This window comes from Lagopus leucura, unplaced genomic scaffold, assembly GCF_019238085.1.
Source record: "Lagopus leucura isolate 7727_CA_CO unplaced genomic scaffold, USGS_WTPT01 Super-Scaffold_1, whole genome shotgun sequence".
Classification (NCBI taxonomy): domain Eukaryota; kingdom Metazoa; phylum Chordata; class Aves; order Galliformes; family Phasianidae; genus Lagopus; species Lagopus leucura.
Genome location: NW_024962250.1, coordinates 35,784,346 through 35,812,050, shown reverse-complemented (window position 1 = coordinate 35,812,050; position 27,705 = coordinate 35,784,346). Strand labels below are relative to the sequence as shown.

Below are 27,705 nucleotides of genomic sequence, written 5' to 3'. Positions count from 1 at the left end.
GGCCTCCCGTTGGGGATGCAGCACACAACCAATCCTCTTTGTGCTTTGCATGATTACGGCTTGCTAAAAAATTCCAGTCAGTTGTATTAATGGTATTTTAAAGAGGTAACAAACCACTTGGATGTGTTTTCTCACTTTGATTTTCCTTTCCAACCTCGTATGAGGGCATGCTTTCATAGAGTCAAAGAACCAAGTTCTGTTGTCTAGTTATGGCCACAAGTTGTACCAGAGGAGGTTTAGGTTAGATATAAGGAAGAACTTTTTCTCTCAGAGAGTGGTCAGGCACTGGAATGGCTGCCCAGGGAGCTGGAAGAGTCACCATCCCTGGCAGTGTTTGAGAGGTGTCTGGATGAGCAGCTACGAGATATGATCTAGTAGCTTGTGGTGGCAGTGGTAATGGGAGGACAGTTGGACCAGATGATCTTGCAGGTCATTTCCAACCTTGCGATTCTATGATTCTATGAACCATTAAGACTGGAGAGGACCACTAAGGTCATCTAGTCCAAGTCCAACCTACCCTCACCATGCCCCCTGCCCATGTCCCTCAGTGCCACATCTCCACGGTTCTTGAACACCTCCAGGGATGGTGACCCCATGGGCAGCTGTGCCACTGCATCACCACTCTTTCAGAGAAGATCCAGCCATGCATCCTTGGGCCACATCTCTGTGTGTGTGGTAGTGGGTGCTTGAATGAGGAGCTGGAGGCCCCAGAGCAAGGTGTGTTCTTACTGCACACTTTAGTGTAGAGATAAGAGCAGGAGATAAGCATATGTGCTGAACAATTACATAGTTAATAGTTATAACAGTCATAAAGCAAAACTTTCACACACTGGGATTCTAAAGTATAGTTAATTTCTAAATGTAATATCAGTGAGATACGTTCCTGAAAGCTTGTTCAGTCATATTTGCATGGGATTATCCGAATTGGTAAAGTTGATACTGTATTTATGAAACAATCCCAGAAGAAAATCAAAACAAAGTGTTGGGCGATTCCTTGCATCAGGACATTTTCTTTGGGTCGAAAGTCATTCTGTGTATGATTCGGTGTGGAAAGAATTAAAAACTTTCTGTTGATTAAGTTGAATTTTGAAAAGCAAACTATAAGTGCTCTGTGTCTGATACCAGTGATGTCTGCAGGGCTGAGCGGCCTGATCCTGTGCACCACCTCAAAGAGCTCAGCCCTCATTCCTACGCAGAAGTTTGGGTTGGATTCCAGCCCTCTGGTTTTATGTACTTCAGGAACTGCTTTAATGCCTGGGTTCTGCCAAGCTGAGGATCACTTGTATCTCCCAAGAATGCTCTGAATTCCTCCCTTTGCTTGTTGGCTCCATCTGATGCCCCTCAGGGCCCTGCTCTCTGCTCTGCAAGGAGCCACCAGCCCAGGCAACCGAAACGTTCAGCAGCCTTGGGAAGCTGAGGGGCATGTGCTCAGGAATGGGGAACCATGTCCCTGAAGTTATTAAGGCGTTCCATACAATTTCCTGCTGTTGCAGATTGCAGAAACTTTATTTATTTTTCTTGCACATCATCAGCTTGGGTCGCCTGTTGTCCAATCTTGATTAGATGTAATGATCAAGGGGTTTTCTTCATTCCTCAGAATAAGTCTGTGTTGAATAATGTATTTTCTTCTCTACCTGGACAATACTAATGGTATATTACTACTGTACATTAACATGATGTGGAAAATCAATTTTGCTGCTGTAAGTTGTGCTGGTCCCAAATTAGATCTTAGTTCTTTGCTGTTATGACTTTTAATGAATGGAATGAATCTTAAAAATTCTTGTTTTCGGGAGAAGTCTTAGTAAATACGTAGCTATAAAAATGACAGTGATGTTGTAATTACAGAAACTCATTATTGCTGCACATTCATTTAGACCCTTCCATAGCTTTCAAGTTATTTTAAGGTTTGGAAATGTTTTCATAATTCCCATTTTTGAAAAAAATAATGCATATTTTTACAGAACTGATATGAGTTAGATGGTTCGAATGACTGTAGATCAGAATTAAGAATAGAGCCGTGGTATGACTGTCAGTGTGATGTATTATTCACTGGTTTGTGCTGCTTCCTTGTAAACAGAAAATATTTTCTAAGCCGTAATTTACAGATAAATCACCAGGATGTAGGCTGTGGTGGAGAAATCCATGTTATGGTGAATGAAAAATGGTGTCATCTGAAATGGTTTCTCCAGGTTCATGGTGAAAAAATGTGGCTATAAATTAAAAAAGAAAGAAAAAAAGGACACTTGGAAATGTGTGGTGGATTTTTGGTCCTAAAGAGAACCATACTGATTCCTGAATTATAAATTAGTTCAGTGTGGTGCATGTTGGTGTGGATACCCTCGAATGAAAAATACTCAGCAATCTCTTAAACCTCACTGCGATGAGTGCAGAAGGAAAGGCAAAGTGTTACTTTACCATAGGACTTGAATTGCAGTTGATTTTGAAGAAACGTCTAGCTAATTAAATGTGTTCTTTTATGTAGGTGAAAATACAGGAGATGGTGAATTAGATCTCAGTGGAATTGACGACAGTGAAATAGATAGGGTAAGATGCGCTTTTATCCCGAGTCTCCCTGCGTTTGCATATCTGAGAAAGAAAAAAATGGTTCTTATCTGGTGTATTCTCTCCATCTCTGCCTCCTCACTCTGGCAGTGCTTGCCTCTGATCTATAGAGAGGTTCAAGTGATTTCAGTGATCTGGGGTCAAAGCTAATATTCATGCAAGCCTGTGAATTTAGTGCTTATTTTATGTATGTATGGGACTGCTGCTGCTGCTTTCATACTGTGCTGGCATAGTTATGTTTTAGAATGCCTTTTATTCTTAGAAGAACTTTTAAAAGTTTGGTGGATCTCTAAAATCATTATGTAATTACAGTATATTCATCCTATGAGGCTGCCATGGAAACCATGATGTAGAAGCAGCACATACAGCTTCTGTGTGCTTAAAAAGATACTCGTAGCATCTTCTGGACTTATTATTATTTGTGTGGCAGCACAAGGTACCCTTCCCATAACAGCCTGAGTATAAAAGACAGCTGTGGAAATGGCCTGTTAAAGGGCACACAGCAGGTTAATGCACGAGTCCTCCCATCAGGGCCTGATGTCCTCTTCAGCTGCCACGAGAGTTGGAAATGAAAAGTGCAATTTGAATGGATAACGCTGGTACTAAAAACTGCTTTTTGGGGTACAGAGCCACTGGAGAAGGGTTTCATAGAGATTGCTGAGAATCAGGCTTGATCTGCAGACTGTTCTTGGTGAGGAATGGAGAGGTGGGCAAATGCTCAGCCTGCGGTCAGCTGAGCTGGGTGTGAGGAAGAGCGTGTTGAAAATGGAGTAGGCACGAGATGGAGGGCAGGGAAGCTGGTGACCTGCAAGCTCCCAGAGCTGATTCTGAAGGGCTTCAAAAGAGCAGATCAGTCTTTGAAAACAAAAACGGAGAAAGAAAAAAGCACCTTTTCTCCACTTTGTAGCCCTTAGTGAGGTCATAACTCTGCTTTTATGACCTCATGTTCATTTCCATGGCAATAGACTGTAATATTGTAAGCCCAAGATTATGAACTCGCTAAAAGCATAAGAAAGACGAATAACTGAGCTATGAGGAAGTTTTACTATTATGACCACCTTTAATAGAAACAGATGAAATAGTGAAATAGTGGCCTGATAAACCAGCACCTATGCAGCTGTTTGTTCGCTCCATTTGCCGTCCAAGGAAGGACCCCTCCCTACATTAGTGCCATTTGCCTGGAGTTACTTTTCCCATAAAATTTTTCTGTCTACATTTTACTTCAGAGAAAATCTGGACTACTAAATCCTGTAAGACAGAGAAAATTAGATTATTCTTCTAGCACTTAAACATTGTTTTACAAGTTTGGGGTCCATTGCTTACAAGTAAATTGTCTTCTTTATGAAAGATTATCTGGTTTCTCTTCTCCATTCTGCAGAAGTTCTTCAATGCCAGACAGCATGTGCCATATAGAACCTTTGCTTTGCAGACAGCTGGGCTTATATTTGTGTGTGAGAAATTGAAGGGGACATCTATCTAGCAACCTGCCAGCCTGCTTGCTGCCTACCTACCCACCTATTTGCTTATTCCTGTGATTTACTTGAATAGTTCTAGTTGCTTTACAGCTCCAAGCTTACTAACAGTGTTGCTGTGATTTAGTGGGGTTAACTGCAGGAAGTTTAGATGTGTGTACTGCACCCAGCTCTCTGAAGTCTAGAGGACTGAACCTCCAACAAACTAAGCTGCTTTCATTCACTCAGACCATAATTTTGTGCCTAAACCTTCCCAGAAACCTACCTAGAAGACACATGTTTCTGTTTTGGTAGTGCAAGGCAGTGGTTCCCATACTGTTTTGAATTACAGACCACCATCACCTCGCAGAATTACTTACAGACTGCCATGTTGTCATGATACTCTCTTACATCATCTGAAAAAGATCATAAAAACAAGATCATTCCAGATTAATTATGGATCAAGTATTACGATCATGTATAATGAGTCCTGGATGACTGTCGACCACCCCAACACAATTTGGAAAGCCAGCACAGTGTTTTGAAAGCAGGTCATTGTTTTTCCAGCTGTAGAATTTGCTAGAAATGCTCTGATGGTTGCATCTTGGTCATGTTTTCTTTCATGCTTTTTTGTTCGTTTGTTTTTTAATAAAATATGAATTGACCTTGTTAGTGGTTTTTCAGTTCAGTTTTGCACTATGATTTTTAAGTCGATTTCTGAAAGCAGATGAACTTGTTTTGTCTTTTAGTATATACTTAATGAAACAGAAGCTCAGATAAAAGCAGAGCTGTGGATGAAAGAAAATGCAGATTACTTGAAGGAACAAAAAGGTAAGTGGATAGGACTGAATTTCTTCTTTTGGCCAGGGTTGCTGAAATATGCAGTCTGCGTAATCTTCATGCTGGTTACCCTTTTGTCATCTTTCAGAAAAGGAAGCAAGAATAGCAAAAGAGAAAGAACTTGGGATTTATAAGGAACACAAGGTATCAAACTGTGTGCTAATTGTGTCTGTTTGAAAATGTCTTGGAAATTCTTTGTATCTGTTGATCACCCTGTGTAGGATGTGGGGGTAAAGGGATGGGTCACCACTAAACAAGCCAAACCCAGTATATTTCTATGCATTACATAAATAGAACACTATAATTTCTCAGGTGATGAGTAAAACACTTTCTTGCCCAAATGTCTATTCTGAGCTACTATTGGGAAAAAATTCAGTGCATGGTAAAATCAGAGCTAGTTCTTGCATTTAGGATTGCAGCCCTAAATGCTCACTTATTTAAATACAGTTCTTAGGACATGCCTGACTTTTTTAATGTGTGCATGGGGAATTTGTTTGTACTTGCCCTAACTTTAGCAGCTTCCTCTGCTCTTGCTATAATGATTTCTTTATGGACAACTGAAGAGGTCTTTGTTACAGCCACTTAAAGAAGTATTTAGTTGTACCTTTCATAAAGAAGGCGATGGTTGTGTTAACAAATGGCTCATCCTGTCTCCATGTTTAGCAGTTTAAAGCAACCTAATTGGCCATATATTCACAATTTATATCGTTAGTGTTTTGTGTAATTGAGCAAGTGACAAGTCAAATCTTCCACATGCAACTGAAATCCGTGTTCGTTTTTAATGTGTGTATCTTGTATCTTTCTTTTCTGGCTAATGTGAAAGACAGAGTTTCCTACCTCCCCTAGGTATTTCAATAGTAAAAACAAAACCAGACAATGAAACACTGTTTTATGCTTCAGAGTTTCTCATTCATCCCGCCCTTCCAGGGCCATGGAATTCTACCAGCAATTTTCAGAATTGTATAACTCTCTGGCACTGAGAAGTAGCCCGAACAACCCACCTTTTTGTTCTGACAACACAGGAGTTTTTCTCTAGCTGTATTGTTTCTGACAGCTCGAGTAGAACTTGATTAATATAGTGCTTTCCAATTTCAAGGTAGCACTTGACCCATGTAGGTAAACAGAGGGGCTATTATACATTAAAAAATAAATCTCCTGCGGAGCTTGGTGTTAAAACCTTCCTTTGAAAAGGAAAGGGCTGAATGAGAAACAGAAGATCTTTTTTTTTGGTACCTAGCTAGGCACCAGTCCCAGATAGAAGTGTTCCCTGGTGTCATTTCTCTTTGTCTGGGTCTGTGCAGCATCAAACTGCTGCGCAGTGTTAATGCTGGGCTTGCAGTGCTTGGCCGAGGGAAGCTGCTCTCTCTGTGGGCAGGTGATGTTGCTGCAGCGTCCTGCTTCCTCTCCAACAGCATTATTGCTTAGAAAGCCGCTGCTAATTTTCATGACTTTTTTCTATTTTGAGGAAGAGTTGGATGTGCAGCTTTTGGACTTCATATGAAATGCTGTTGTCAGTGCCTAGGGAAGTGCCCCAGCTTGACTCTCACTTGGAAGGTAGTTTTAACAGAGGAATTTATTTACATGCTGGGTGATGTTATCAAGGTCCCTATTCCCGTAACGGGAGCTCTCTCCACTTTTTTCACATGTGAGAAATGGCCCACGTTTCTTTTCTGGCAGCGGTACAAATGTGCAGTAAAGAATTTGTAATAAACTGTGTGGGCATTTGGCAAAAATGGGAAAGCCTACACTGAATTCCTGTAGAAAGAGAAGTCCCTTAGCCTTAGTCTTGCTCAGCCCCAGGCCAGAGAGCGTGACCTGGCTCGGCCCCATCTCCCATCCTGTCCCCGAGTCACCAGCACCTGTGCAGGGACTGCGGAGCCACAGGTTGCCCTTCTGTGCACAACCATTTTGTTTGTCTCTACATCACTAATTTTATATTTTAATTAAGCCAAAGAAAGCTGCAAAGAAGCGGGAGCCAATTCAAGCCAGCACAGCAGGAGAGGCAATTGAAAAGATGTTAGAACAGAAGAAAATCTCAAGTAAAATTAATTATAATGTGCTAAGGGACCTGAACAGCAAAGGAAGTAACACACCAAAGAAAGAGGATGACAGCACTGATGACAGCACCAACACCAAGAAGCTGTCAAGAAGAAAATCTATTGCCAGTAGGAATATAGCCAGCCCTGTAAACAGTGTGGGAAAAAGGTACTGCAATTGTTCATTTCTATCTCTGTCTGTGAGACTGTCTATGTATCTTTCTGAGCCAGACAATGTAGGTACTGAAACATTTGTCTGAGGCTAAAATAATGCTGGGGTCTTGTTTTTATTTATTTTGCCTGCAGTGTCACAGTGGAAACTTATTTATGGTTCGCATATCAAAGGTCTGTTTTGGTGTGAGTTAATCATTCTGGAGAAAAAAAAAATCAGTGGAAATTCATAAACATCAATCTTTGGGCCACAAACAGCTTTTCTTCATATATCCCTGACATTTGGTGTCCTCCCTTTCTGGCTGTCTGTATCTGCTGACATGACACTAAATGCTCAAAAGCTTTGGCTTTTTGCTTCATTTGAAAAATACAGTTCCCATCTGTTATGACAGCTAGCTGTTTTGATTAGCTTTTATTTTAGTTTTATTCCAAACTTTTGTTGTTAATTGGTGACACAGATATAAAGCTTTACAGTAAATATGCTCGTCGGTTTTCTGGTCTGCATTTGCAAATGTTTTATAGTGCGATGAAAGCTACTATTTTAATGTGCAAAATAGTCAGACTTGCTGGGCAGATTTGTGGTGTGCTGTAATGTGTAGAAGGAGATTGATGTGTCCTATCTGCAATATTCAACTGTTTTATTAGCCTGCAGTTCCTGAAATCGTGTTGGATGATCATTTGGATGATCTCTCTCTATAGTAATTTCTTATTTAGTTGTTAGATATTTATTTACTGCCTAAAAGATGTTGTTTTTCTGCTTCCAAGCTCTACACCACCAGGAAATTCAGAGATTTAGTACAGAAATGCTAGATGGTGTCTTCATACTGTTGTTTGGAGAGTGAAGGGCAGGGGAGGGAATGGAGGGAGCAGAGAGCTGGGGTCAGTGATAGCACTGCCTGCAGCAGCACTGAGGTGGGCAGGGCTCATGGGAGGCTTGGGGTTGTCTGAAGTGAAAATCAGGAAGGAGGTGCTTCAGATGTGATATTTTCCCTTCCTAAATGAAGCAGCTTTGGGGAGAGAAAGGCAACCACAAGGTGTGAGAATTCATCCATTAGCAGAGGAGTGGGGACGTAGCATACCTGAGGAAGTGCAGCTGCTATGGACATGGCTATACACAAACCCATGATTATGACCTGGTTTGCACTTGGCCAATTGCATTGGCTTTGGCCAATGCTTTTAGCTTCTCAGCCAGAGTTGTGTCTAGTCTCGCTGTCACTGGGATACAGATCTTTGGAGTGTAACAAACGTCTTTTATTTTTCTGCTCTCCCTTCTTCATCCTGTATTTTATCAAAATGGCTTTGTCCTCATTCAGCTTCTCACCTCTCTAATATCAACAGCTTTCCAATCCATTACTCAGTGAGGATTTTAGTTTCCTACATAAGTTGCTACTTCAGGTCATCTTTAATGACCTAAACACACACATTTTCTAATAGAAGGAAAGTAAAGATGCATTCAGGATTATCTCACAGCACTGACATATGTTTTTTTTATTTGACAGGTATAGTGAGTCATATTTCTGTAATTGTTAGTGAAGCACAGCTCTGATGCAGTTGCAGAAATGGATTGCTGTGATGGGCAGTATGGGCTTGTAAGATACCCACTGCTTTTCAGGACTTAGCAGTAACACAAACACCTGAGCTGCTTCAGCACATCCATCCTGTGTCCCTCCTGGCCTGCTTTTCAACAGCATTGGGCACTTGCAGCTCCTGTTGAAGCCAGCAGGTTAAACCCTTAGCACCTTAACAGGTGTTAAACTCTTTGGAAAATCATGCCATAAATATTTAATTTAACAGTGGGGCAACTTGAAAAGGTTTCTAAATAAATACACAAATCAGTATTTTCCAAAAGCAGCTAATAAAATGTGTTTATTTTTCCTCTTGAGTGCCTAAAGTATGTCCTTAAGATGCATAACAGTTTCCTGATGATGATTAGCAGATCTTAGATACAATGAATTTTGCAGCAGAGCACTTCAGAGAAGGTTGATGATACATGCAGATACGTGGTTAAGATTTTGCACTCCAGAAGTAGGCAACATTTCTGATCAAATAATATCAAGGACTTGGCAAACCATTCGTTTTTTTATTTCTTACCATGAAAGATTTATGACATACTTTTGATTTTTTTGCTAGTAGTCTGAATGCCATGTCTTTTAAATGGCATGCATAAATTTTTGTGTTTTGTATTGTTCTAATATGCCATGCATTCATTTCCTTTGTTCAGCATTGTTCCTCTGAGAGGTGAATGGCTAAATACTTTCCCAGTGATACAAAAATAATGGCAATTTATATGCAATTAATAATAATAAAAACCTGGAACATTGCTCATTAGAAAATGATTGAAGCACATAATGTAGCGTTATCCAGGAGGCATTTGTGGAGTTCTTGCAAACTGTTTTGGTTTGTAGTGATTTACAGTCCAGCCTATTCAGCTTTATATGTCTGAAATATTTAGCAAGCTCTATGTGACTGCAGCAGCACCTTGCATAACGGTGCTTTGATGCAGTCCTTTAGTTTGTGTGAGATGTAGTCAGGATTTAAAGAGCAGCTGATTTAGTCCTGATCCCAATTAGGGCTAGGAAAGGAGTACTGCTTCTTGGTGATTAAAGCACTACTCCAGTAAAGGTATTAGATTGGGAAAGTAGATTTGATTGCTTTCTATGTGCAAGCAGAGGTCCTATAAACACAGCTGGCTTTGTCACGTGTCTCAGAAACCATGCTCCTATCCAATAGGTAGCACCTTGGAAGCAGGAGGTTTATCTCCATTTTTCATATGGTCTCTTGCTGTAAAACATGCTGCACTTGTATTTCTGGGAAGAGGACTTCAGATCTTCATTTGAAGATGTGGTTGCCACAGCCAGACATGGTGCAGTGTCTTTGTTTTCTAATGTGATGTAAAACAGTAGTTAGTTAGCAGTGTTGGTCTGTTAAACCTTGTAAAAAGTTGTTGATTTGCAAGTTGTTGAATGCTAACCATCCTCAGGGAGCATGCGCCGGTGGCATAGTCTTTCAGTCACATCAGAGCTATTATAATCAGCATTAACTTAATAGCTACTTGGAGCCAAAGAACGTATTCATCTCAACACTATTCCTTCAAAATTCCCAATTTAGAAATCTTGGAATTGTTTCTGAAATTTCCTCAGGAAGGTACATTGAAAGAATTAACTCCAAGGATAGTGCATAGTCCACCCTTTTTAGATGAGCATGTCCATATTCACCAGTATTTTCAAAAGCAAACTGGATTTTTGAACAGTTTTCTTTACTGTGAGTAGAATCACAGAATCACAGAATGGCCTGAGTTGAAAAGGAACACAGTGATCATCCAGTTTAGACCCCCCTGCTGTGTGCAGGTCGCCAACCAGCAGCCCAGGCTGCCCAGAGCCACATCCAGCCTGGCCTTGAATGGCTCCAGGGATGGGGCATCCACAGCCTCCTTGGGCAACCTGTTCCAGTGCCTCACCACCCTCTGGGTGAAAAACTGAATACTGTGCCACTTTCAGAGTGTAAGAAAAAGAGATGCTTTTTTACAGACACATTTTCCCTAAGTATACTGGAGTTGTACTTAATTTATTTGTCAAGAGAATGTAAAAATAGTAAAAACAATGTAAGCAACTTTAGGAAATTTTATTGTTTGTGAGTATATTTCACTGCATTTCTCAGCGCATCAGGCAAGGTTTCTTTTGGTTCCGGTGGGTATCGTGGTTGCTGCTTCAGAAGCAAAAGCTGTTTCATTGTGTGTTACAGAGATGTGGCACAGTGGATATTACCGTAATAGAGATTGTGACTTTAATTTCAATTACCAGTTGCACATTTTATCTTCACTAATGTCTTCTGTGCATATGAAACAGGCGTCGCAGAAGATGAATGTGTTGAACTCCTAGCGAAGAGCAATTGCCACTTTGAGCTACTTAAAACCTAAACTCCAGTGTGAGCTTCAAGTCCACTAAAAACAGAGTCTGTGAGCTTTTGGTTGAAAGCTAAATAATTTATTTTGTATTTGCCTGAGCTGAATCTTGCTTGCAAAGTGAAATGTGTTGTTCCAAGAAAATGTGGGAACAAAAAAGCTTTCAAGTCACTACTTTTTAAAAATTTTATGCCCATTTATTGCTGTGTACTTGAAATTGGTAACGATATTAGAGAGGACGGGATATATCATCAGGGGAATAAATGTGTCAGGTTAATCTCCTAAAGAATTTGCCTTGGAAGAAGTGGAGCAGGACTGCAAAGCACACTTGAATCCACTGTAATGAAACAAGGTTGTTCTGAATGGAAGCATATGAATATATAATAGAAAGCCAAATCAAGCTTGCTGCAAATACGACAAAAGCCCTTGGTAGAGATTTCAGGTTTGATTAAATTTTGAGTCTCACCACCAGGTTCTCTACATGGTCTCACTTGTGTCCTTTTGCTGGTAATGTTCCCCCCAGCAGGGTGCAGTGCCTGGGGCTGTGGGACTCAGTCCTGGCCTTAAGGGATGCTTTGGCTTAGCATCTGCTCCAGCTGTGTTTTTGTTGTCTTCTCAGGGGGTGTCACAACCCCAGAAAAATTAGCTTGGAAAAGAGGAGGCTCTGAGGAGACCTCATTGAGGCCGTCCAATACCTGAAGGCTTACATGCAGGAGAGGGACCGACTTATTACACAGTCTGATAGTGATAGAACAAGAGGGAGTGGCTTTAAATTAAAAGAGGGGAGATTTATCTTAGATGTAAGGTAAGAAATTCTTTACTCCGAGGGCGGTGAGGCCTGGCACTGCTGCCCCGAGCTGTGGGTGCCCCATCCCTGGAGGTGTCCGAAGCTGTGGATGAGACCCTGGGCAGCCTGAGCTGGGGGGTGGCAGTCCTGCTATGGCAGGGGATTGGAGCTAGGTGATCTTTAAGGTCCCCTCCAATATGAGACATTCTGTGATTCTATAACTGTATGAAAAATCTCCTTTATTAAGAGGGGTAATATGTAGGATGCTTTCTACAGCCTCATGTTTGGCATCTCATCTCACAATATGTTGCCTTTCTTGGCTCTGATTGAAGTCAGATTCCCGTAAGGGCTAAAATAAGAGCAGAAGCCTAATTTACTGATTTTTGGTAGAGTTGTTTTAGAGAAACAGCATTGGCAGCTACAGGCTTTGTCCCTTACTGGGTGCTTGGTCTGGATATGCGAGGGCAGCGAGCGCTGTGCAATGTGCTTGGCCCAACACTGCCTCTTCCATGTAATTATTAACTCTGCGAGCACCTGGCAGAACCTGTCCTTTTCCTGTGAATAGGAAGAGAAGAAGCCCCACATCCAGGATTACTGATAATGACAACTCTTTATTTTCAGCTGTGTTGCCCAGGCAGGTGCTGAGTGCCGTACCGTTGCACTGCTGCTAACCCATCTGCAAGTCTGAGTGCCCATGATGCTTGTTCTACATTTGCTATGGCTTATGATTTATTTTTATAAACTCAAAGCAGACAGATTTATTTTTTTTAATGCACAGTACTTTTAGTTTATTTTATATTACCAGACTGGTATTTGTGGAGGGGAAGAGGGCGAACTCGGTTTTTCCAGATTGCTTATATCAATCCAGAGCATGAGACAAAACTCAGTTTGAGTATTCCAAGGGATGCCTGAATGTCTGCAAAACCCTGAAAGTGATATTTCTGTTATGTTTCTAGCTATCCTTTATGCCAAATAGACTCAAATGGTTGTTCATTAATTCAAGAATGTATACATCTGTATATCCTTGATTCATTGTGTATAGAAGCGAGTTGTTTCAGAATCTCTAATTAGGAAAAATAACATTGCAGCAATAGTTCAAGAGATTTGGAACAGGGTGTCTGAGAGGTCCTTTGATTGTAGGGGCACAGTGGGGGCTGGTGGGCTGCCAGGCATCTGTGAGGATATCCATGGGCAAGCTCTTCGTCACGAAGCTGTGCTGCTCAGTAGGGAGAAGTCCTCATGTCTGGCAGATGTGAGGCTTTTGAAAGTCTTTTTTTTTACCAACTTTAGTATGTATTCTCCTTACAAATTGGTCCTTTGAGATGAGATCTTAAGAGTGTTTTTATATTCTTTAATTTTTCCACCATTAATTTTTATTTTTTCAGTATTGCCTTCAGCTCTTTGTCTAATTTACCTTTGATAGGCTGTTTTTTTCCCTCTCTGCTTTGAAGTCTTATTACATGGCTTGGAATTCATATGTATTACTCAAAGTGAGATATTAAACTTTATTTCTCATCTTTACGCAGTGCTTCAGGCCTTCTTTTCTTATGTGACAAACGTGCTAGCACAAATTTCCCAACAGAGACAAAATTCCTTACAGAAGATACTGGGAGCGTGTGTTGAGGTGGTAGTTAGGAGATTCTTCTGTTGCACGATTATTTTTCGTTGGCGTTTTGGTGTTTCCTCCTAAAGCCCCCTCTTGTTGGCTGTGGGATTATCCACTTCTATTTCCTGGGTATGAGTGTGCATGCGAGAGCCTTCCCATGTGGGCATATGGCAGCACAGTTTGAATCTTCTGCACTTGGTAAATAAATTCTCCAACCACTCCGACATAACTGTTTTCTTACGTGATTCCTGCTTTGAGAAATTCTGTGGAGTGTAATTTGATGTATGTTTGTGCTTTGCTGTGGTATATAATCATTTAAATCAGAGGTTAATCAAAATGATTAGTCATTTTAAACAGGAAAACGGTGACATTTGATAAGTACCACCACTTAAAATAAATCCTGCAAGTATTTTCCAGTTTTGTAACTTTAGAGGGACACGTTTATGCAAATTATGGTTAGCATTTTATTTACAAAAAAAAAAAAAAACAACAAAGCCAAGGAGAAATGAATTCAGCCCTTCCAAGCCTCTGCTTTTCAATTCATGCATCTGCATTAGCAAACGTGGCTGTCTAGGGGAGAGCTTTACCAAAGGCCTTGGAAGCAGCTGACCTGCATTTATTTGCTTGTTCACAGTAAGTTTGAGGAGTTGATTTAGTAAAGCCCATCAGAACGTTGTAGCCTGGCTGGAGGTGCTGGTTCCTGCTCTTCGTGTGAGCTGAGAAGCCTTTTGTAAGGAGATAAACCAGAGGCGAGAGCTGGGGAGAAACTCATCAGGCCCAACACTTGGTAAAGTGAACGTGTATGCTAAAATCTATGAGTGCTCAAATCAGATGACCCCAGTGCTTCCCTCCTCACCAAGTGAGAACAGGGGAGGAGAAATGCATTTCTTCTACATGCACCACTTGTGTAGTGTGCAGAGCTAGGCAGTGGTGAGACACCTGGGAGAGAGGAGCCAGGAGAAAGGTGTTCCTCTCCCTCCAACTCTTCACACTGAGATGAGGCAGAAGGAAAGATTCTTTTAAAACTTCCCAAACCTATCCATCCAACAGCTGGGAGTGTTTGTCAGGACTTGATGTTTACTCTGGTTACTCCAGCTGTTTAGAAGATGAGTTCTGTAAAAGTTCTGGAGTCATTTGCTTTAGAGTACTGGAATTTAAAATACTAAAATTTCAGTACTGCAACAAAGCTGTCTGTGTTTTTTTCTCTGTAAAATATAGTCGGAGACAAAAGCCCCTGCTATGGCTCAATGATAGGAGAAATAGCATTAAAAAGCTTTCTCAATGTGAACCAATTTATGTAAGTTCAGTGATGCTGCAAATCATCTCTAGTTGTACATCATTCATTAAGAGCATTCAAATTTTATAGTACAGACTTTTAATGTTGTCAGAATTTGGCTTAGTGTAAGCGTGAGGGAATACGGTCTGGTGCCACTGCGGAGGAGTATTCCTGAGCTGTTTAATCTTACGAGATACTTGGAGAACCTTATAAAAATAAACCCTTTAAGATAGGGTGAAGACACACGTAGAGTTGTGTGAGGGTTTCAGCTGTAACAAGTTTCTGCTAAATTCAGTGCTTGGCTCCATTTACCCACAGTAATTAGAAGGCCTTCAATTTAAAACTAAAAAGGCATTGATGTGGCTGACCTCGTGGCCCATACCCAGGTCAAAGCTCCTTCTTTTCACAGCAGCCTTGTTGTTTGTTTAATACAAATTGGATATTGCTTTTCCGCCTCCCACTCAAGAAAATCGTCTCCTTGTCAGATTCCAGGGGAGGTCAGCTGGGCAGTGCAAAAATGCAGATGGATTTTTGAGACTGTCTCAAGTAATTTCATCTTCCATCGAAGACCAAAGAGGAGCAGTTTTAGCCCGGAAGATAATTTTGCATAAAACTTGTCTTGCGAGCTCCTTGTTTGTCTCTATTCTCATTTTCAGGTTTATTAGATGAAAATGCTCTATGATCCTTTTCTTCCAATTTGGACTCGGTACGTCTAGCAGGAGGCTTAATATAAATATGTATGCACATTTCAATAGTGTCTTAGCAGAAGCTGTACGTGATTTGGGGCAGGAAGGCAGTGGGAAGAAGGAAGGCAATACAAAGTGCAGTGGTTCTTGCTGTCCAGAGCTAAAGGTGTATGTTCTGCTGCCACAGCCAGGAGTGCTCGGTTGCTGTGAAATGCTCCCATCGTTAGTTTGTAGATTTTTATGCTTTCTTTTTTATTTTATGAATGGAAAACGGTTGATTTCTGAATTTATATTTTCCTTGATTCTAGTCCAGCAGGGTCTGTTTGTTGATCTTCACAGTATGTATTTGCTAATTTTCTTTATATAATACAAAGGAAGACTAAAGCTGATGTGCTTTACATTTGCCAATGAAGTTGAGTTTTCAGTGGGTATTTATTAAGTTCTTCAAAGAAATGGGACAAAACAAGTCAAAAGTTGCCTTGTTCTCTGTAGGATAGGCCATACATTATTCTTCAGTATTGATACTCAAACCAGGAGAGCAGCTACGGGAAGCATTTTATTTCTTGATGTTTGTGTACATTACCAGACAGGGTAACTGGCGATCATTATGTGGCTGTGATTGCTGCTCATTCACCACAGCTGGATAAAATATTGGAAAGTTATGGCAGTTTGTTGTAAAACTTGAGGTACTGTGTTGCTCACAGAATATTTAGCAGAATCTGCATAATTAGTTTTAAATGGGCCACTGTTCTGTATCTCAGTCATTTATGGAAGTGCTGTTCCATTACCCGGTGATGTTGCTGGCACGCTGACTGATTTCAGTTTTACCTTATTGCATCTGTTACTAAAAATAGGATAAAACACATTGAGATTATTTCTAAATGTGTTCTTGGAAGATATATACAGCAAATTCAACTTTCCTGTTGTTGAATTTGCAATTCATTCTAAATCAAAAGTTCCAGCCCAGCATTTGCACCCTCCTCCAGCAATGGACTGAACAAAGCGATTGCTGTGTTCAACATTTGCAGCAGCCAAGCTAACTTCCCCACTCTTTCTAGAGCAGTACGTGTTCTCTCATACAGGTCCCCACCGTGTGACTCAGAAAGGTGCAAGGGAGCAAACCACTGACTTCTGCATATGTTTTCCTCTTTCCGTGTTTTTATACCAGAGAAGAAACCTGTGCTGCTGCAGAGGTGGGATGGGATGGTATAGAATGTAGTATATATGGACCTAAAGTCCCACAGCCCATCTTCCCAGTGCACATTCAAGTGAAGATCCTCTCATTCTTTGTGCCCTTGCAAGGCATCCCGTGCCTCAGCAGCTGTCAAAAACTGCAACTGTGTGGAGATGTTTCTTTTCAAGCACGGCTGTGATAGCTGGCAGGGAAAGGATGTGATGAGAGACACGTGGTGTGACAGATCTGGAATCTGTATTGATATTCAAACGTTCAAGCATAGGAAGAACCTTGGACACAGTGCTCTGAGGTCCCATTCAGGACAGAAGTACTGGGCATACATTGATCGTCTGCTGTCTGTATTCAGAAACTGTTTTAAATGTGGTATTTATATGAAAGAAATGTATTGACAGCATAGTTGTCTTTTAAAAGTTATCTATTTAATCTGAGCATTTGGGGATCTGAAATCTGAAGGAACAATGTATAGATTTGAAAGGAGAATGAAGTGGCTGGAGTACTTATTTTATAAGGTTATCTTTGCTTGACTAGAGTGGTGTTGTGATAGCTTTAATAGAAAAATGGCGTTGTGTAGTGCATGGATTTTATCATGCAGCAGTAAAGAAGCAGATAACCTGGAATCCTAACTAAAACACTGAGCAACACAATCATCACATTAAAGCTGCAGTTCAATCAATCAATCAGCTGATGAATTAATAGCAGAGATTAAAATCAGCGTAGAATCAAGTGATTAGATGGAGAGAAGCACAGCAGAAAACTGGGTGTTCTAGGATGTAGGACTGGTTATTTCAGGGCAGAAAGGTGGGATATGCAGTGAGCATCACCTGCTGCCCAGCTCCTGGAGGCTGCAGGTGGGCCCTTCCAATTACTGAGTTGAAAAGTCACTCCATGGGTTAATTTTGTGCCTAAGCACACTACTTCAATAATGTTGGTTTAGACACTACTTGCTCTTTTTCTATTTCTTTTCTGCCAAATTAACTGTGTGCAAGCATTCTTTATTAAGCAATATTGGCTTCAAAAATGATCAGCAAATATAGCACGTCTTAAACATGTTTGCACTTCATTCATACCTTTTAAAATATTGCAGAAAAAAAAGATTATGGGAACAAAGTGGAAGAAAAGTTAACTCTTTGTGCAGGTTTTTTATGGAGCATTTCAGGTAGGAGAGCACTCTGGGTTGCTCATGTCACTCATTGATGCCTCCTGTAGACTTCTTATGGGCATTCCTACACCAGGCTGTGCCCTCTGCAGCCTCTTCTCCTCCTCCTCCAGGCGATGTTTGGGACATTAGGATCATTACTGTCTCTCAGTGATGTGCCATATGTTTATTGCTGATGTGTTTATTTATGATACAGGCTCTGTCTCTTCAAATCCTCTAAATGCATTGGTGAAATACGACCTTCCTTTTCCTATGACCTGGTCAAGTCCAAATGAGATTGTTACCTTTGGATAATCAGGAACATAAAATCTGACATTAAGACCCAATAATTTTTTATATGACTTACATTTAAAATCAGAATGCACTGTACTCCTAAACTATAAGAGAGGACTTGATGAAAAAGCTTCAGTCTCATCGTAGGAAATATTCTGAATACAGAGATGTTCTGATGTTGTACTGACGTGGTTATTGGGGAAGTACTGGTGGTAGGTGGATGATGGGACTGGATGATCTTGGAAGTCTTTTCCACCCTTGGTGATTCTGTGACTCCAAATGACTTAAATTTCCTTTCATTCCTGTAGACACAGAAGCTACTTTTCATCTGGGGAGCCATATTTGCATTTTCCTGTTGTGTTTTTTTTTTTTTAATATTCTTGTTCCTTCTCACCAGGAAAGAGTTGGGGAAGCAAAAGAATTTGGTTTAACCGGGTTAAGAAAGTGTCCTTAACAACAGTCCTTCATAGAATCCATTTAAGATTGTATTGATGTATCTCATTTGGTCAGTCTGGTGCTGTGTATAGATGCTTTGTGAACATTCTTGGTCTTATGGCGTAATGTATAGCAAGAATTACAAAACTATTCCATACAGCCAAAATGTAGTTATCAATTTTGATCTGTATATGACATTTCTATGCAGTTTTGTTCCTTCTGAATGCTTTTGATGAGCTACTGGTCAGAATACGTTGATGTTTTACAGCTCAGATAGACCTTGCCTTACATCTCGTAAACATAAGCCTGATTCATGCCCACTAAAAGCATGAAATGACAATGCTTAGTTCTGTTTAGGATTGAAGAGGCCAGGCCCTTCTGTAACAGCAGGACAAGGAGTAATGGCCTAAAACTTGTACATAGGAAGTTCCATACTAACATGTGAAAGTACTTCTTTATGGTAAGGGTGATGGAGCACTGGAAAAGGTCGCCCAGAGAGGTTATGGGATCTCCTTCTATGGAGATACTCAAGTCCTGTCTGGACACCTACCTGTGTGACCTATTGCAGGAACCTGTTTTAGCAGGAGGTTGGACTCAATCATCTTCTGAAGTCCCTTCCAACCCCTGCGATTCTGTGGTTCTGTTACACTGCACAGAGGGATGGAGGAAAAGGAAAATAAATATCTAATTAAGGGTTCTAAACCTGTGGGTTTATGCTTGTTTTTTTTTTCCTGTAACTAATGAAGTGAGTCCCATGTGAAGTGAGTTGAGTATAAGCCATGAGAAATCATGAATTTTATATAATGTAAAGTAACTTACCGGCAAGTGACTTACTAGCTGGAGAGCTCTGGGTTGAAAGGTGACTGCTTTATACAAACAAACCTCATCTTGCTGACCTTTGCAGACCCTGGCTGCCACTCTGTCTATCCAACCTGAAGAGATCAGAAAGCTCTTCACATCAAAAGGGACCCACAGACACAGTTGTCTCCAAGGGTCCCATTGTGCTTCGGGGTGATTTATCAGGAGGCAGCAGCCTGCCTGCTCCGGAGCCTTCACCCGCTGGCACCAACAACACAGAGCAGCACCACTGCTGTCGGGCAGGCATTCAGTCTGCAGCCTCTGCCTGCTCTGAACAATGCACATCTCCTGTGTGATGGATGGGGAGCCCGACCCCCTGAGTCATCTGCCCAAAGCTGGATGGAGGGCTGGCTGCTTTCCTTGGATCGATATTTTCAGGTGCTTCCTGAGTTCTCTTCAGGAGTGGATAAAATTCATAGTTCTTGCATCTTTCAGCACATGGTAATCTTCTGTTTCTGGATTTTATATATGTATGTATATGCATATACATACATATATTCACATGCATATATATTCATTATACATATGTACGTATGTGGATACAGATAAAAAAGTTGTACAGAAAAGGTCCCTTAAATAGCTGTTGCAGGAAGATGCAGTTTTTCTGCATTTATTCCTACCTCATCAGGAGCATTGGCAGAAAACATTTCTAAGATCCAGTGATTGCTAGGCTGCAGTTTTTCTATTAGCTTTGAGTTGCAATTTGAAATTATTCTTTAAAACATAAGCAGGTCTTAAATTAGGGAATTCTGAGCCTGGAGAGAGTCTGTGAGTAGTGAGTAGTATATAGTGACTATTTTGTTGCAGTGTTGGTAGCTAAGAGATATTAAGCACAGCATTATATTAGCTTTTCAGTGAAGACTTGGAGACCAGAAAACTCAAGTTTACAGTTCAGCATTTGCAGATAGGATTTGCAATTCAGGGAAATCTAGATTTTAGATGTTTTTTGCAGAGAGCTTACAAGAGGCCAACTTCAGTAACAGATGCATTTTTGTCTAAATTACTTTCCCTCTCTTTTCAATCTCAGTATCTGTTGATTTCATTTTAGAACCCGTTTTAAAGCAAATGAAACCAGGATTTTTTTCATTACAGTAATCCATACTTTCAATATCCTTCATCTCTATGGCCCATAGTTTTAAGAGCCGTGGGAGACATACTGGGGCTGGGGGTACCCATGCTGGGCTCTAGTTTCAGGCTATTGTAAAGGACGATTTTCAGGCTGTTGTTGAAGATGTGACTTTTAGTCAAGCAGGCTCCAGAGCACAGCAGAGCTCCTCTTTCCTGTATGCTGCTCCACTTCACAGCTTCGGAGAGATCTGGCTAGCTTCCAATTTAAACTGTCTTAATAAGGTAAATCTGAAATGATTTAAACGCTCTTAATTTACCACCGTAACTGGAGGGTCAAAGTCACAGGAGCTGTGGAGGTGCTGATATTTGAGGGAGTTTTTAAAGAGGAATTTAAATGTAGCTGCTTTAATAAGGTCATTAAGGTGAGGTAGGGAAGGTTTTAGATAAGTGATTTCAATCACTCTAGCTTTTTATTAGTGAATCACCTTCAGATTCTCTGCATTGTAACATACGTATGGCTGGCTTTTGTCCCGCTGCCCTCAGTTGGCTCTGGTTTACGCTGTCTGGATGTGGCGCTGTGTGTTTTGGTATGTGTGCAAGGAGTTGTGAGAGTCAGTCCCTAACGAGGCACATCGTTGGTCGAGTGCATGCTCTCAGGCTTTGTGCACGCTTTTGCAAGGAAATGGTAAAACAATCCACTTAAGAATACCTGAATTCTTGCCAACGGGTGTTACAGCTTTCCCTGATAACTTACTGAACATGCTCTCCACGCCTATTGCTACAGATAGTTTCTCTTCCTTTCTTTTGTGCAATAATTTTGGGAATAGCCTTGTGATTAATGGTCTTGCCTTTCTTTAGCTCGTATCAGCTATCTGTCAGTGTTATTTATTCTGTTTTTGTTTTGTTGAACTCACAGGTGCCATTTGGACTTCAGTCTCTCTCAAAACCTAGGAAAAGGACCTTTTGATTTGCACAAACAGGAAAAAGTTGTGTTTTTCTTAGAACTTCAGAAGCGCAGAATGAAGATGAAATAGGAAAATCGAGAAATAATTCAGAAACACTGAAAGGTGCAGACTGATTAAACTGCAGGGAACATTCACGTATCAGCTGTTTGGTCTCCTGAAGATCGATACTGTGAGACTAATCTAGGATGCTGTGGCAGTCTATAATATCTCTAACGTATTATCTTTCAGAGTATTATTACTGGACTAAAAATGGGTCGTTTTAAATTCTGAAGATATTGGAACACTCATCCTGGTGTTCATTATTTCATGAAATGGATCGAGGGTGTTCTTTGTGTGCTCGGAGTACAGTACTCTTTCAAAACAATATTGAAAGGTGATCATGTTGTTCCAGCAATCTTGTCCAGCACGGTTATGCTTGGATGGACACCAGAAAAGAAAAGAAAAAAAAAGCAGAGCTTGGAGAAAGCAAAATGTGGTTGGTTCATATCTGGTGCTCGTTCATTGTAAAGGTCTCATCCCTCTTTGCTGGGAGATGAAGAGAAAGAAGTAGAGCATCTGTGTCATCACAGCTGCACTCAGTGAGAGCCACAAAAACAACCTGAAAGTTTTAGTGATGACTCCTGGTCTTTGTAAGTTGGATTCTGGGGGTTTATAATTTGGTGGAGAGAGAGCAACATTTTTAGTGATAGACTTATTCCTGTGCTGATAGACAAGTTACGAAGTTTGGGCTAATTATAATTTCCTGTGTCTCCGTAAGTGGATTTGAAATGACTTTGTTTGCTCTTATGCTGTAGTAACTTTTTTTCATTTATTCTTTTTCCTTTCAAGCAACTGAGTGCCATATTGCCTCTAAATTGGGAAAATATTAAATTTCCGTAGCCTTGTTTTTCCAATTATATTTCAAAGCACTGATGGACAGTGAAGTCAGTGAAGGCAAAAAGACAGAATTCTTAATCGAGGGTGGATTTGGAAGCTGGTTAAAAATATGGACAGAAAACAACCTGTCTCACGAGCTGCGTAATCATTAAAGTTTAGCTTCTACCACTTGCACCATTTTACCCTTGGTCACTTCCTTTCTCCTCTCGAGCAACACCTCTGTCTAGGCTCTGTGAGCCTTTCCTGCAAACTCAACCAGGGTTTTTTTGGTGTGACACGTAACTAAAGCCCAGCTGATACCTGTGTGGTATCAACTAGATGATCATGATGGTCTTTTTCAGCCCAGAGCGTTCTACGATTCTGTGATTCATTACTTTCTCCCTTAAGGATATCTTTGGGTCTCTGCTTCCCATTTACACTTTCCACAAAGGGCATGTTACATTTTGGGGTCCGTGGATGGGTGGAGGGGTTAGAGTGAAGTGAATGACTGTTGGATGCACTGTGAGCACCTCCTATGCCATTATCTTTGCTGTGCAGTGGAGAGTGCACCTCGCACATTGCTCATGAGTGGGTTTCTATTCCTCTGATTTAAGGGGATTTTTAAGGTTGGTGTGTGTTTGTGTGTGTGTGTTTTGGCTGAGTTACTATCGAATTGCTTCCAACAGTTAAAAACTGTTGCTCTTTTGAGCAGTTTTCACTGTGAATCCGAGATCACAGCACTCCTAGGGAAAAAATAATCTTTAAGTCTCAAAATGCCTGTGTTGAAGTTGCCCAGTATTGGCAATGAATACGTAGGTGGGAAAAATAATCTTTAAGCCTCAAAATGCCTGTGTTAAAGTTGCCGAGTATTGGCAATGAATACGTAGGCATGATGCATTTCATCAGCTTTGCTTGTAGCTAACCAAAGGGAGTTTGTCATAACATGAGTCGCTTATTGATGACACAGTCATCTGTGATTGATTAAAAGTGGCAGATTTATTTCAGCTTCAACTCTTTCCATTAGCATTCATATCGACCATCTGGCAGTGGAAAACCGTACTTGTGAGACAGACTAAGATCTTGTTAAAAAAAATTACAAGATTTCTTTAGGCCTTTTCTGCCAGTGTCCTGATGGGCTGGAAAGTTGTCAGCTTTAGTTTCCTGACAGTTCTTCTTGTCTGAGAGTGTTGTGGCATTCTGGGTCACCTGTGATTTGCTTTCAGTGGCTTTAATGTTTTTAAACTTTTGCTTTGATCCCAGCAAATACTGAGTTAGTGATTGTACTGGTGTTTTTGTTTGTTTGTTTGTTTTGCTGTGGTTAGGGTAAGAAGGAGCATGTACTGCTTAAGTGGGAGGAAAAGGGCAAGCAACTTTTTTTTTAGAATGGTACCTATGGAAAACCAGAACTTCTCCTTGATGGTGAAAATATCATATAATAATCAAAATCATCTTAAGATACCACTTCCAAAATCATGTACAGATTATGTACCAAGGAGGGATGCTTTAGGGACACAAATTCAGAATGAATTGTGGTGTTCCAAACTGTGGAATTGCCTCCATGTCTGTTAAATGCTAGATATATGAACTGGTATGAGAGAAACATGGACCTGTCATCCAAAGGATGATGAAACCTCAGGGCATTTAGTGAAGCCCCTGCAACTGAACTGTGGATTACATCACGGTCTGAAGTGCAGCTGCTGCTCTGGCCCTACCATCCCCTGATGAGTAATAGTGTATCAGGGCTATCTTTGGTAAACAGCTTTATGTGGCTTTTCTGCTTCAGTGTTTGGCACTTGGATCTGTATTGCTGTCTGTGTCTTCCCACTGGCAGCATCCCCTGTTTCCCACAAATACAGAAAAGGCTTGAAATCTTGTTGGTAGGACCCCTTCCATCTAGATTTTATAGAGGACATGTAAAGATTAATTTTATCTGTGTGTTGCAGAGAGGTCAGTTATGGATAGAGAAAACGCATTCTGCATGGTTTTCCCTGAATTTGCAGGGTTTAGTTGTAACAGTGCTTTGAAGTCTTTGTTAAATGTATTTCTGGGGAGATGCGGGAGGTGGGAGTGAAAAGGAATCCTTCCATTTCTCAGAGTGTGATAGATTTCTGTCCGGGATCTCCAGCTTGACCTTGCTGACTGTAAATATTTTAAACGGTTCCATGGATATTTCAAGCCTGTGGCTTGTTGAGATGTAATGCAGCAGAGACTTCTTTTTAAATGGGCTCCTCATGGCACTTAGGCTCACAGAAACACTGCAGCAAGGGAAAGTGTTAAAATATAAGCATGAAGGTGAAAGCAGCACGTCTTATTAGGAGATTACCGGCGATAGTTCTTTTGAATAATCTCCTAACAATTTATTTTCAATTTTGTATACAATTTTGCAAATTGTGTTGAGGCAGCATTGAGGTTACATAGCTGCTAGTTACTTGCATAATATTTAGCATTAAAAAGGGGATGAATCCCTTCTGGTTTTATTTTCTGTCATTAGTAATGTTTATGCTGAGAGAGCATGCAATTTCTGCAAATGAGATGTTTTTTGGACAGTTAGCAGGGATTATCTGAAACACATAAATAATGTATAGTGTAATTCATTTGAAGGTCTGTGTTAGCCTTTTTTGGTCTAAAGCAGAAGAATATTGGAGTAACAATTGGGAGGAAATTTATTCAGCCACTTGAAGACTGAATATGGAGGATTAAGGCTTGTTTGTTTAAAATGTTTCTCAAAAAGTGCTTCTTGTGTCTATTACATTAGTTTTGTCATCGTATCTCTGGAAGATCATTATCATATTCTTTAATAACGGCATGTATCGAAGCACGTATCAAAGTTGGAAGCAACTTACTTCCAACCATCCATAAACCATTTGATACAAACACTTTGCAGAGCTGCTAACAGATACCATCCTTCTCTCAGAAAGCTTCTTAAAATTACTCACCTATGGGTTTATTTGTCCTACTTACTAAATTTTCTTTTAGAAACAATGCCTTTTGGCAGCTCCTGTTGTACTGATTTTTGGATAACTGACCAGACTTACTCACAACACCATCTCAGTGCACTCTTTGAGACCACTTGCCAGTTGTCTGCTTGAACACCATCTGTTCCTGGCAGAAGTTACCTTTGAATACCTAACAAAACAGGTCATGGGAAAAAAAAATCTTCCAGGAGCTAATGATGTTAACATACCCTGCTTCTCCACTCCGTTACCCTTTTCCTCCCAGCACTTCAGGAAACTTGCACTGTTTAGACAGATTCTCTTACCCCAAGACCTTTCCTTTGAGGAGTACCAGATTCTGCCCAAGCAAACGGTGAGAATGGTGCTAGCTTTCAAGAAGATGCTTAGTGGAAAGCTTGAACAGCGTGTGAAACCCAGTCCTACTTCATAATGACACAGAAAACTGTGCTAATGAAATCTGCAGGAGACAATAAAGTGAGTCATACAGCAAAGAACACTGAAAACAGCCATGCAAAACAGTGCCACTAAGAAAAAACTGAGAGCAGGAAATAAAAAGAGCATCTTGGAAAAAATCCAGGCTAATGCAGCCAAAGAAATATAATCTGAAATGCAGACGTACATGGGAGCACAAGCTGTAAAAGCCATAAGGCTGAAAAAGATAGAGAGATAGCGGGCTGCAAATTAGATATGAGGCTGTACAAAAGGACCAATTTGGGCCACATGTTGGAGAAGCACCACGTGACAGATTAGAGAGGCATTAGGCCTTTCTTGGAGAACCATTCGTTTCTGCGGATGAGAGAATTGGAGTCATTAGGATGATTTCAGCAAGAAATAAAATGGTGATGATCTGGAGGAAATGCTGAAATACAGGTACAGAGTTTCACGATAGAAACTTACATACAGGTGAACACTACAGACATTTAAAGCAAGGACGAGTGGAGCAACTGCATATGGCATGGCAGAAGTAGGATGAAAGCAGGGAAAAGGCTGATTTCAGTGGAACAGCAGATGTTGGTGGTCAGGTTGAGTGCCATGTTTGAAGATAGCATAGTCAAAATACAGGTTTGGGGCCAGGTACAGAAGAGATATCATGAGATCTGCGTCTTTCTTGAGCTACATCTGATCAAACCAAGTCTGAATTTCATCCTTGAGGTATTCATAGGCTTGAAGAAATAGCTTAGTCGTTGTGGGCTGTAGGTGACCCTATGAGCACAGTGTTGTATCACATGGCCTCCAGAGGCCCTTTCCAACCTCAACCATTCTGTGATTCTGTAATTTTGGAATGGTGAAGCATGTATGTGATCCCATGGGTCCGCTGAGGCTGGAGGCAAACTTAAATACACTGTGGCAATCCAGAGGGTGCTGTACAGCATTGTCACTTCTGGGCATTCCATACGCCAGGCCCTGGGAAGGAAGGGCACTGGGCTGCTATGCGCTGCTGTAGCAATGGCTCCATTTCATATTCATGCGTTGGAGTCAGCACCTTCAGCCCTTTATTTTTTCAGCTGATAAGCCAAGTAGGAGTGTGAAAGAATTTAAAAGCATCTTAAAAGAAACTTGTAAATGACAGGAGCCAGTTTGTGTCTCCTGCAGGAGATCAGCTCTCACCTGCTCTGCCATGTGGGAAGGCTGTAGCAGCCTGCAGCCTTTGCACAGAGGAGGTCTAGAGGGAACCTGTTGCCTTTCTCCACCAGTGCTTCTGTTGACTCTGTTAGAGTGAATTTAGTCTTAAATAGACTGACCTGCAGGTAATTATTTCTCCACTCCAGTTGCCTTTCTCAGAGACATTTTTCCATTTTAAGTAGGAATGATTGATTTGATGAGTTTTCTTCCATGCAGCAAGTGGAAAGTAAAACTAAAATCTGACTTAGAGTAATCCTGGCTGCACTTCAGTTGCTCATCTTCTAAAGGCTGTATGAAAACAGGTTGTTTACTTGCTAATTTCTAGAGTAGTCCATCTTGCTGTTAAAACTGCATTTCCCGAAGGCTGATCACTCAAACACTCAATGCTAATATTAGCATTGATCCTTTTGCAGCAGAATGATAAAGTTGCTTATTTCTCAGTCCTTTTAAATGTGCAAACCTGTCTATAAGCATGGCTGACAGCTTATCAGCTCAGCAGACAACCTTGAGAGTTTAAAGACATTGTCTTACGTTTCCATCTCTGTTTTGCCACATGATTTAAATTGGGAATTTGTAAATCCTGGTAAATTTAGAGTGAAGAAGGGGTCTGTGAATACACCAGCCCTGCCTCCTCCCACAAAATGGCCTCTTCCTGGCAGAGGGTCTGTGGATGTGGTGGACCTGCAGACCTTCCCTTTAGCAGCGGATTTGTGGGTGCGAACTGAGCCTCGAGTTTAATTTGTAACTGACTGACTGAAAGAGAAAGGAAATAAAAGAGCCTCCAAAACAGCACTTTTAATAGCCCCGGGTTTTTTTGGCTTTTTTTTTTGTTTTTTTTTTTCCCCCCTTTCAAATATTTTTGTTCTATTACAGCTGACACCAGTCAAGGAGAGAGGAAGCTCTTTAACTTTAATGCAAAAAAAACCAGCAGTGCTCTAACAGAATTCTGTTAGCGTTATACCTCCAGGCTGATGACCCTGACAGGCTGGAGAATTTAAAAATAAAAT

General features: G+C 40.8%; 1 protein-coding gene across 2 annotated transcripts in view; it reads left to right on the top strand.

Annotated features, from left to right (window-relative positions):
• BRF1 (BRF1 RNA polymerase III transcription initiation factor subunit) overlaps positions 1-27,705 on the top strand; it is a 160,773-nt gene that overhangs the window by 112,236 nt on the left and 20,832 nt on the right. For both annotated transcript variants that reach the window (XM_042862651.1, XM_042862734.1), the window contains 4 exons: positions 2,483-2,544; positions 4,763-4,844; positions 4,942-4,997; positions 6,802-7,058. In XM_042862651.1, coding sequence (XP_042718585.1) covers positions 2,483-2,544; positions 4,763-4,844; positions 4,942-4,997; positions 6,802-7,058 — 457 coding nt within the window. The remainder of the gene's footprint in view (positions 1-2,482; positions 2,545-4,762; positions 4,845-4,941; positions 4,998-6,801; positions 7,059-27,705) is intronic.